The sequence below is a fragment of the Chlamydotis macqueenii genome, chromosome 21 (genome assembly GCF_036417535.1).
Source record: "Chlamydotis macqueenii isolate bChlMac1 chromosome 21, bChlMac1.mat, whole genome shotgun sequence".
Classification (NCBI taxonomy): domain Eukaryota; kingdom Metazoa; phylum Chordata; class Aves; order Otidiformes; family Otididae; genus Chlamydotis; species Chlamydotis macqueenii.
Window position 1 is genome coordinate 4,397,587 of NC_141576.1, and position 9,894 is coordinate 4,407,480.

General features: G+C 55.8%; 1 protein-coding gene across 2 annotated transcripts in view; it reads right to left on the reverse strand.

Annotated features, from left to right (window-relative positions):
- The window catches only part of SAMD11 (sterile alpha motif domain containing 11), a 121,512-nt gene extending 113,879 nt beyond the window's left edge, over positions 1-7,633 (reverse strand). Inside the window, exons 1-2 of one of the 2 annotated variants that reach the window (XM_086764539.1) lie at positions 6,131-7,633; positions 4,698-4,738 (exon numbers count right to left, since the gene is read on the reverse strand). In XM_086764539.1, the coding sequence (XP_086620665.1) occupies positions 4,698-4,738; positions 6,131-6,923 (834 nt within the window). In that variant the 5' untranslated portion in view covers positions 6,924-7,633. Of the gene's footprint in view, positions 1-4,646; positions 4,739-6,130 lie in introns of both variants that reach the window. The other variant, XM_086764538.1, reaches the window with a different exon arrangement.
- Between the last annotated feature and the right edge of the window lie 2,261 nt (positions 7,634-9,894).

Sequence of the window (9,894 nt, forward strand, 5' to 3'; positions counted from 1 at the left end):
AAAATTATGCAAACAGTTCCCTTCACATAAACCCCAAGATTCTCCAGCTCCGATCCTTAAGTCCCCAGCAGCTCAGAAAGGAACCTAAATCTAATCTCTATTCAGTTAAAAGTAAAATTTCAGACTTAATCCTGCCTCTACAGGCAGCCAACTAAGCTTCCCAGTAGACAAAGTCCTCACAGGAAAGTTCTCTTGAACGACTCATGTTCAGGTGGGAGACTCCCCTTTTTGGGCCAGCCTCTGAATTTGGATCCCACAACACAGGGATGTACCCAGTACCTTCTTTCCCAGCGCAGCTCTGCTCCTGGCTTTCTGGGCAAACTGGGGAGTAGCTCCGTGGCCAGGAGGGCGTCACTGGGGATGGGCAGTGAGTGCAGCTGCAGCCAGAACCCAAGAGCACAAGTCAGCCAAAGGCGCGATTTGGGGGAGATGCAGAGCCGCCTTTGCACCCTTGCACCTCTGAAGACAGGAGAACGCTCAGAAATCTTGGGGTAAATAACAGGGACTTTGTTGATTACTGGCATTCAGTTTTTAAGTAAGCTGATAGCGACTTTTTCCATCCTTGACAAAGTCTTGGACTGATGCCTTAACCTCGGGGGCATCAAAAGAAAACAACAACGATGACGACAATAAACAAATAAGAAGTAAATAAAAATAATCACGCAGAAATCAAATCAAGAGCAAAACACAGCGCCAGTAAGCAAATGAATTACCATTGTCATTGACCAAGTCATGCACAGCTACCACGTGTCTTGGCATGCAACGAAGGAAATGGGGTAAAAAAATAAAAATAATCCTATCGTGCTTTTTGTTTTGTTTAAATATGGACATATCACCTCAAACTCCAACACGGGCTATCTTTCAAACAGATACTCTGTCCAAGAAGAGATGGGAAAAGAGGATGAGGAGCGGCCAACGTCCAGTCCTAGCACACTTTCAGAGGCAGCACGGCTGGCATGAAAAACACAGCAAGGGTCACACTGCAACACGGGAAACCACCAAAGTCTGTCCGTCACAAGGAATACCTCCCTTCTGTTACACTGGGCACATGATGCTGGACTCGGCAAATCTAAGATATTTTGTTTGAGCAGTAAAGATTTCAGTGCTGTTCTCAGGACCATCAGGTTTCCCCCTCCCTCTGGCTGAAAAGACCGCTGCTGGTGAGCCCACTATCAAGACCAGCCCCAGCTGCGGGTTTGAAAGTGGAAACGGAGAGAACGCGTGAGTGGGATTTGGAGCACACAGGGAAGTTCGACAGGGACAGAGGGAACCCTGTAGTGAATGGGTTTCACCAGAACAGACTGGAATTCGGCCAGGGCTCCCAACGAGATGAACTGTGTCTACCCAGAACTGACAAGTACAAATATGGGGGAAGACCCCTGTTCACAGCCGACAACTTACTTTGTGAATGCTTGGCATCAATTAATAAATAAATATAAATTGAAGAGACCGAGACCTGTGCCATTTCTCCCCTCCAGATCTGGAAAATCTCAGGTGCCAAGGCTAGGGGTACAAAAAAAAAAAGGGGGGGGGGGGCAGGAAGATAGGAGGCAGAGTCATCCTCCAGAGAGGCATGGGGTGGGGTACAGCGCCCCGCGCCCCATCCCTGCGGAGCTGGCAAGAGAAGCAGCCAGCACCGTGCCCCGCAGCACCGTGCCCCGCAGCACCGCTCCGCTCCTCCCCCGCACAGCCCGGCCGGGGGGCGGCTGCAGGCTGGCTCTGCCCTCCGCCCCCCCCCCCAGCGCCGCGGGGATGCCTTCCCCCGCTCCCCGCGGGGTTCCTCCCTCCATCTCCCCCCCCACACCCTCCACCCCGACCCTCCCGCATCCCCCTGCCTTCCCCCCCGGCCCCGCCGCTGATTGATGGCTGCCGGCGCGGGGGCGGCCGCGGCCCCGGGGGAGGAGGCGCCAGGGCGGCCGGCGCGACGCGGCTGCTCCCCCCCTCCCGAGTCCCCCCCCCGTCCCCTTCGCCTCGCAGGAAACCGGCGGTCGGTGGCGGAGCTGGCCCCGGCGCCGGCCGCTGTCTGCAGCTGCAGCAAACGAGCTGCGACGGGGCGGCGGGGGGCGGCGGAGCCGGGCTCGGCGGGGGGGGGGGGGGGGAGCGGGCGGGGGCGGCGCCGGCGGGACGGGAGCTGGGGGAAGGGGGGGTGCCCGGCTGTTTGGGTGCTCGCCGAGGTGGGACGGCGGCTGGGAGAAGCGGGGGTGCATTGCGGGAAGGAGCCAGGCACGGGGTGGGGGGCTCAGCTCTGGTTCCCCGGACGCGTTTTCCAAGGCGGCTCTGTGGCACGGTGCGATTTCCTCTCCCGACCCCAAAAGAGAGCCAGGCCGGGCCCGCAGAACAATCGGTGCTGGGGATTCAAGCCCCCCGACATTCCCAGGCCGCCTGGAGGAGGGTGGCAGGGTCGGACACACGGGACGGGACCGTTCCCGAGGGAAGAGCCGGGCCGGGCCCTTGTCTGCCTGCGGGGGGAAGATGCAGAGAGCCTGCCCCCTCACAAAGGCAAGGCTGGAGGGTTTCTGGCCCCTTCCCGCTGTCCTAGGACTGATTCTGGATGAGCAGAACCAACCACGGACAGGACCGGTTCCCCATCCCCCTGGCTCCCTGTGATAACACAGCAGCACGAGGACCCAGGCACGGCAAGTCCCTCCTGACCCACCCCGTAAAATATAAAGCATTTCCACATTTGAGGAGAAGCAGCCCTTTGATCTCAGTGGGGCTTAAACTGGCGACCGCTACATGGGGAGAGATAAACCGAACCCATTTTTCAATCCTCCTTCTCGTGTAACTTTTGTGCGTGGAGCTATGACAAGGCACTACCAAAAGGTTTTGGGTTCAAGATGTGAAATGTCTTTTGGTCAGGTATACGTCCTAACTACAGCACAGAAAATGCAGTAAGCACCAAGAAACAGAGTTCCGATAAAAGCTCTCACTGCGGTTTGTCCTTGCTGTGCAAATTCCCAAACCAAAACCCCCTCTAATTAATTTATACAGCTGGGGGAGCAGTAGGAGGCAAGTCCAGAAGGATTTATTTCTCCTTTCCCAAAACTCTACCAACCTCCCTTTTCCTCCACCTGAACTTCTCAAATTCGGTTCTATTTGCAAAGACACTTGTTTCACGCAGAGCTGCCTTCCCATCTGTAAACACAGAGCATCCCTGTGCAACCATTACAAACGCTGCCGCTGCTACGAAAAGCGCAGCTTGGTACCCAGAAAGCCACCAGTAGACAGTGTCATCCGGCCAGACGCTTCTCACCACCACCAACCACGGCCTCCATTATCACTTTGGTCTGCAGATCACTGCTTGCTGGCCTCTGATCCGCGTGGCTGGTAACTAAAGCACACGCAAACCTCAAAACTGGAGAAAGCTCATTGTTCTACATCACAGCTTGCCCCGCGAACGCAGAGGAACTACAGGAGCCCCACGAGAACAGCCAGGCTTCAGTCTACCTGCTTTGCCGGGCTTCCAATACGACGGGCAGTTACGGCTTTGCTACGGACCGCTGCTACACGCACCAGAGCCGAGAGACTCGCATCCCAGAGACGGTATCTTCACACCAACCGACGTGACTTGCTGCTCTAAGCCCCTTCCCATGTGAATGCGTTCACTTGTATACATAAGCATGCACGCACATAAATACTACGCAGAAATAATTTAAATTTGCAATTCTGTCTGTCGTGCAGAATCCTAAAGATACTGCAGGTGCAAAGAGACTGTCCATTCGATCTCAAAGAAACAATAAAAATGGTTGATTTCATTGGATAAAAGTACGCAAATTCCCAGCTGGATCTGTTTCCGTAGGGCTACTGGCAACGTTTTAAGTCATGGTGGTTTTTTCAGACCAAGACCCACTTTAGCTCCACAAACCAACAGCTTTGCCATCCCGTTTAAGATGTCACTGTGTCTTACGGTTATTTTTACACACGATGAACTGTTTTTAATGCCTTAGCTTACTATGATTTCAGTAGCTTTTTATTTATAGCATCAACATACTTTTCATGAAAACACTGACGTTGTATAGATATTTTGAAAGTCTTGGGATAAAGGCAGACAGCAGAAAACATAAAGAAGTCAAAAGCTGGGAAAAAAAAGATCTATAAAAGCAGTAACTGTGATCTATGACATGAAAGTCATAGAAGTTGTAAGCGTGTAAGATGGGCTTGTTCCTCCTCAAGTTTATCTAACAAAATCCACTCATGGTTTCTAAACTGTGGCTGTTCTAACACGTGGGTGCAATTATAATTCTCTTTTTTTGCTTTATTTAGCCATTTTACACCTCTGCACAACACACAAAAATGAAGGGGTGAGAACAGGGAAGAGGCTGCCGAATGCTTTGCCGTTTGCGTTTAGACAGCTTTCCCCCCGAAAACCACACGATCACACCGTGCGTTGCATCCTTTAGGTCAAACACTGCTCTTCCCATCTGCTCTGTTTGCAAACTTCTCTTCTGCTAGCCTGTCATCAGGCTGCAGGTACGCTCGCAGCGCAAGCGGTGCTCTGGCAGAGGCTCGGTGACTGACAGTCCCAAGCCCTCAGAGATCATGGCTTCATGATCACAGAAGCCATGGGATTTTTTTTTTTTTAAGGGAAGGAGGCAGAGGAAAGGGGAGATGTCTTAACTAAACACATAGTTTAACAATAATCTTACCACTGGAGACGAAATTCGACACCCAGGGCAATCACAGATTGGAGGATGTACCTGTAAGATTCCTTTGGACATAAGAGTCTTCAAACTTTTCCCTGGATGCAGAGGAGAAGAAAAAGAAGAGGAAGAAAAAGGATCAGCACCTTCATAAAAGGAAAGTATTTGGGAAGGGGATGGGGGGGGGGAAGCACGCGTCTGCTTCCATACAAACACCCCTCCCCTTGCCTGCCTGCCAGCACCCACCCACCTACCCCCCCCAAACCCCCCCAATTCCTCGAACTTTCTCCCCCGCAGAAAACCGCGAGAGGAGCCCCTGCCTGACCTGGCTACCAGCGCTCCCGAAACCCAGAGAGAGCCGAGGCAGAAGAGGCGCAGCCGGAGCCCCGCAGCAGCCCGCGGGTAGGCGGGGGGGGGGGGTGCTCCGCGCTGCCCACCCCACGCCGGGGGCCAGCGGGGCAGCCCACTCGGCGCCTCCCCCCAGTGCTCCTCCGTCCAATACACCTCGGTCCTCCTGACTCACCCCGGAGGAATCGAGGTTTCCTGAAGGCAGCCAGGAGCCCAGTAATAAAAGAAACAGAAGAGATGAGCGGAGCAGTGACAGTGAGCGCGCCCCCGGAGTGATTCCCCTTTTCTCTGGCGATCAATAAACAGGGCGAGGTGTCAGCCACCTCCTAACGGCTCCTCAGCCCCCCCGCCCGCCCCCCCCCGGGGCTGACACCTCCAGCTCGCAACTGATGGAGAGCAGGGGCTCCGCTCTCCCGCCCCCCCCCCCCGCTCCTCCCCCGCACCGGTTCCCCGCTCTCCACCTGCCGCCCGCACCCGCAGCTCCGCCGCGCCAGCCCCGCAGCCGGGACTGCACCGCGGGCGGGAGGGGAGGGGATGGAGGGAGGGGAGGGAAGGAGGGAGGGAGGGATGGATGGATGGAGGAGGGAGGGCAGGCTCCCGTCAGCAGCCGCGGAGGTCCCGCGCCACCCAGCTGCGAGGGGAACACCCCGCTCCGCTCCGCCCCGCCCGCCGCTGCGGGGCTGCGCGCCGCCGGCACCGCCACCGGGGAGGAGAAGCGCGGGGCGCGGAGTAGCGCCGAGCCCAGCCCCGCAATGTGCCTGGTGTTCAAACCTCCGCCCGCACGAAACGAAACTTCTTCCCAAAAAGAGGGGCGCACCCCCTCTCCCCTTCCCCCCCCCAAAAAAAAAAAAAAAAAAAAACAACTGTTCGCAAATCGCTCGGAAAACTTCACCGCTCTCCAGAAAGCCCGGTACCGGGGAGGGTCGGGGATCCGGTAGAGAGGGGACCGGGGGTGCGCGGGGGAGGGGGGCACGGCCACGGGAGAGGGAGCCCTGAGCTCTGTCTCTCTCCCCACTCCGTGGGACCGGTCGCAGGCTGTAAGCCCCCCCCCACCCCCCGCATCCCGCTCCCGGAGCGCGGGGGCGACAGGGAGGACGCGGAGGGAGCGCGGGGACCGGCCGGGCGGCGAGCAGCGCCTTTACCTTTGTGCCTGATGCTGCGCTTCCAGTCCTTGGCCGTCTCCCTGCCGCTGACGAACTGGAACTCGTTGGGGGTGAGCCACTCTCCCCGGTACCGGATAGAGGGTCCCTTGCTCCCCTGGCACAACTTATTGATGTAGAGCAGCGCCTTGTTCTCCCCGCACTCCACCTCGATGCAAGGCTCTCCGTTGTCAAAGAAGGGCTGGAAATCCGGGATGGAGGAAAACCTCTCCAGCATCAGGTCCTCGGGGAGGTGGTGGGGGTGGTGCGGGTGGGGGTGGTGGGTCTCGTGGAAGCCCAGGTACGCGCGGTGGGCAAAGATCTGGTCGTAAGCCGGCGGGTGCGGGGTTACCACCGGAATGGCAGCGGCGGCCAGAGGGGCGAGATAGTCAGGTAGGGTTTCCATGGGCTGGTTAAAGGCTGCCAGGGCCATCTCTTCCCTGTCAGGTCGCTCCTTCTTGATAGCAGGCATGGTGCCGCCGCGCTCCCCGTGCGCCCTCGTCTCTCCAAAGCACAGTGGCTCTAACGTCTCCGGTTCAACTTGCCCCCGCTCTGTCTGGAGTTTGGATGAAATGCGCCAGCAGTAGCAGCAGCAGCAGCAGCAACACAAGCACCTTTGGCGCTCGGGTGCCGGAGGTGGCTGGTATCCCCCGGAGCAGCCCGCTAACAAATCTCCTGGGCTGGCTCCCCAGCAGAGCTGTCTGGGATCCCTCTCCCACGGAGAGGCTAATGTACCGTAGACCCGGGAGCTGCTGTGTGGCTCGCAGATCTGCCCCTCCGGACTAATACCTGACATCTCGGAGAGGTCTCTGCTGCCGTAGACATTATTTTGGTTTTAAAAAAAAAAAAAAAAAAAAAAAAAAGGAAAGGGGAAGAAAAAAAAAAAAAAAAGCTTATTGATTCCCCTAGATCGACCCACCTTCTCACCAGGCTGGAGGGTTCCCCGCCGCCCACCCAGCCCCCTTCCACCCTCCTCCCCCCTCCCCCTTTCCTGCCTTTAAACTGACACCTGGTTTATTTATTTATATGCAATAATTAAAATGAAGCGCTGCGCCCCCGCCGCCGCTCCGCCATCCCCTCCCCTCCCCTCCGGCGCCCGCGGAGCCCCCGACCGGTGCCGGCCCTGCCCGCGGGGCTCCAGACAGCCGGGCGGGGAAGTTTCCCGGGGGCCGCCCACCTTCACCTGCCGATCGCGGACTCGCCCCGCTCCCACCGAAGGCTTTGATCATCCCCGCGAGTTGATATTTAATTTCCACTCCTGCACAGAATTTTAAGAAACCGGGGTATTAGGCGACACACCGCGCTGCGGATGCGGAGAGGCGCGCAGACGCGGCCACTCGGTACCGTGCTGCGCGCTCCCCGCGCCACTGCCCCCAGACCCTAAACGCCTCGCTCTGTTGGGGCTACGGGGGCCAGGCTCCCCCCCCCCTGTCCGAGCCGGGACAGTCAGCTCTCGGTCCGCGCTCACAAGTCACGGTATAGTTCAGAGACTCCGACCAAACGCGATTTTCCCTCCGCCGCCGCCGCTTCCCTAACTTGGCCCATTTAAAACAGCGGAGCCGCTCGCAAGCGCCGCGCCGGCGGGGCCAGGGGGTGAGCGACGGACGGCGGGGCCGGCGCCGGGAGCCGCCGCCAGCCCGACGGGGCGGGGGGGGGCGGGGGGAAGGACGACGACAGGGCACCCTGCCCGCTGGGTGCACGTCCCGCTGGATTCCTAAGGGATCCAGGAATTCTGCTCCCGTGCCCGCCTGGGCAGGCTCCCGTTGTGGCCAGCTATACCTTCAGAAGGCAGGCTGGAGCCTTCTCCTTTCCCATACCGCAAGACTCGGGAGACGGGGTATAAATTTGTCGGTCATTACAAGCTGTCTGATGACACGCAGACGTGGCACAAGGGCCATGTGAAACTGCCCCCCGAGAGGACAGCACGGCCCAAACTTAAGTTGTGTTGTTGTTAACAGAGATTTGTCACATCAACAAGATAGAGTTCCCTACCTTTGGATGCTAAGTAGGATCGACTATGCTGGCAGAATCCCACCTAGAAGGGAAATAAAAATAAATTATCCCCTTAAACACCGTACAAGAAATACACCCCACAAGTCTTACAAGGTGGTAGAACAGAGAGAGTTCTGGATGAGTTCTGTCTGAGAGTTCCTGGAAGAACAAGAAGTTCTCAGCTTTGTCCCAAGGTGTGCCTCTTACTGCCGGGTTTCTTACAGGGGAGGTGGTGGCAAGTTGAACTTGCCTTCCAGACAGCGAGAAATGGATTTGCTGTTGTGACAATCAGCCACTGTCAGAGTTACCAGGGCAGTTTCGGAGCAATAACTGCCCCTGCCACTTCAGCACCATCTCTCATAGCATCCTCAGACAAGAACCCCACCTCCTAGCACCTTTCTGCAGAAGCTGCTTCTGGCTTCATTTCACTGGTGGAGAGACTGAAGCATAAAGAGGCTGAGATCCAGAACAGGAGCGCTGTGCTCACGCTGGGGTTGTGCAGCTACTCAGTCCCACTATGAGGAAATACCAGCTAATATGGGTGATGAGTTCACATTCGTGCACGAAGCGATTTGCCTGAGATCTTACAGGTGTTGTCTTCTGCCCCCTCAGCTCTCAGCTGACGGGTACCCCTCTCTACAAAAAGCCTGCTAATGGACCTCTTGGGGGACAAGCTATTGCTTCATACCAGTAAAGGCAGAGGAAGCTGCCTCTCCGGGGTTCAGCAGATTTGGGAACGGAGTCTAAGCCCCAAACCTCATTTTTCCTCTTGACACTACTTGACCATGACCCTTGTTTCTTGCCTATTTATTCTCAAGAAATGCAAGCTCTGGGAGCCATCCTTGCTTCTCGCTCTAATGAAGGAGGCAGATACACATACCCATCAAACCCTCTCATTTAGGCTTTCAGGCTTAGGCTCTTATTCTTAATGCTTCTGATTGCTCAAGATGACAGGAGGAAAATCATTTTCTGCTATCACCTAATGAACCAAGGAAAATGCTTGGAAGAGGCTCTGGGAGACAGAGGCTTTCTCTGTGAAAGCACGGAAGAGGATTCTGGATGGAGGTCAGGTGAGAAGGCCATAGAGTGAGAACCGCTCGCTCTTAGTGCCCAGAAAACCTTCATGCCCAGCATACCTAGAACCGCACTGAGCTCCCTGCAAAGGCTTGAGAGCTACTTCAGACTTCCTTTGACTCCATCTTATTCGTAATCTGGCTTCATGCAACTGATTTCTTTTCCCTTTTTATAGGGGAATGGATATTTTTCCTCAAAGCCTTCTTTCTCTTTTACAGCCATAAAGGTTACTATTCTTCCACCTCCGTTCCTAATGGCAACTTCACCTCCAAGTATAGAGAGTGCTCGGCCACAGCCTTCTCCAAAGGCAAGTCTCCATGTTTCCTCCGGGAAGGGTCACAGGACAGTAGAACAAGAACGGCCTTCATCCTCCAGGAACCAGTCCTGCCATGGTACTTCCTTCCAGGCTTCTCAGATCTCTGTGGTTTGGATGCACGCTCAAATCTCCTAACAGTACCTTGCATTACCATCCAGCCTGCCCTTATCAAACAGCTGCCATGAGACCTTTCCTAACACAGAGAACTTCTATTTACCTTTTATTTTAAAGGAAAAGGTGATTTGCCACGGGATTTTCCCACTGCCACGTCAGCTCTGTTGCTTATCTCTAAAGAAACTGGGCTCAAGTCTAGACCTAGTCATAAGTGAAGTGAATATGCTGAATCTTCATTCTAGAAGGGCAGCATCTACTTGGCTTGTTTTAT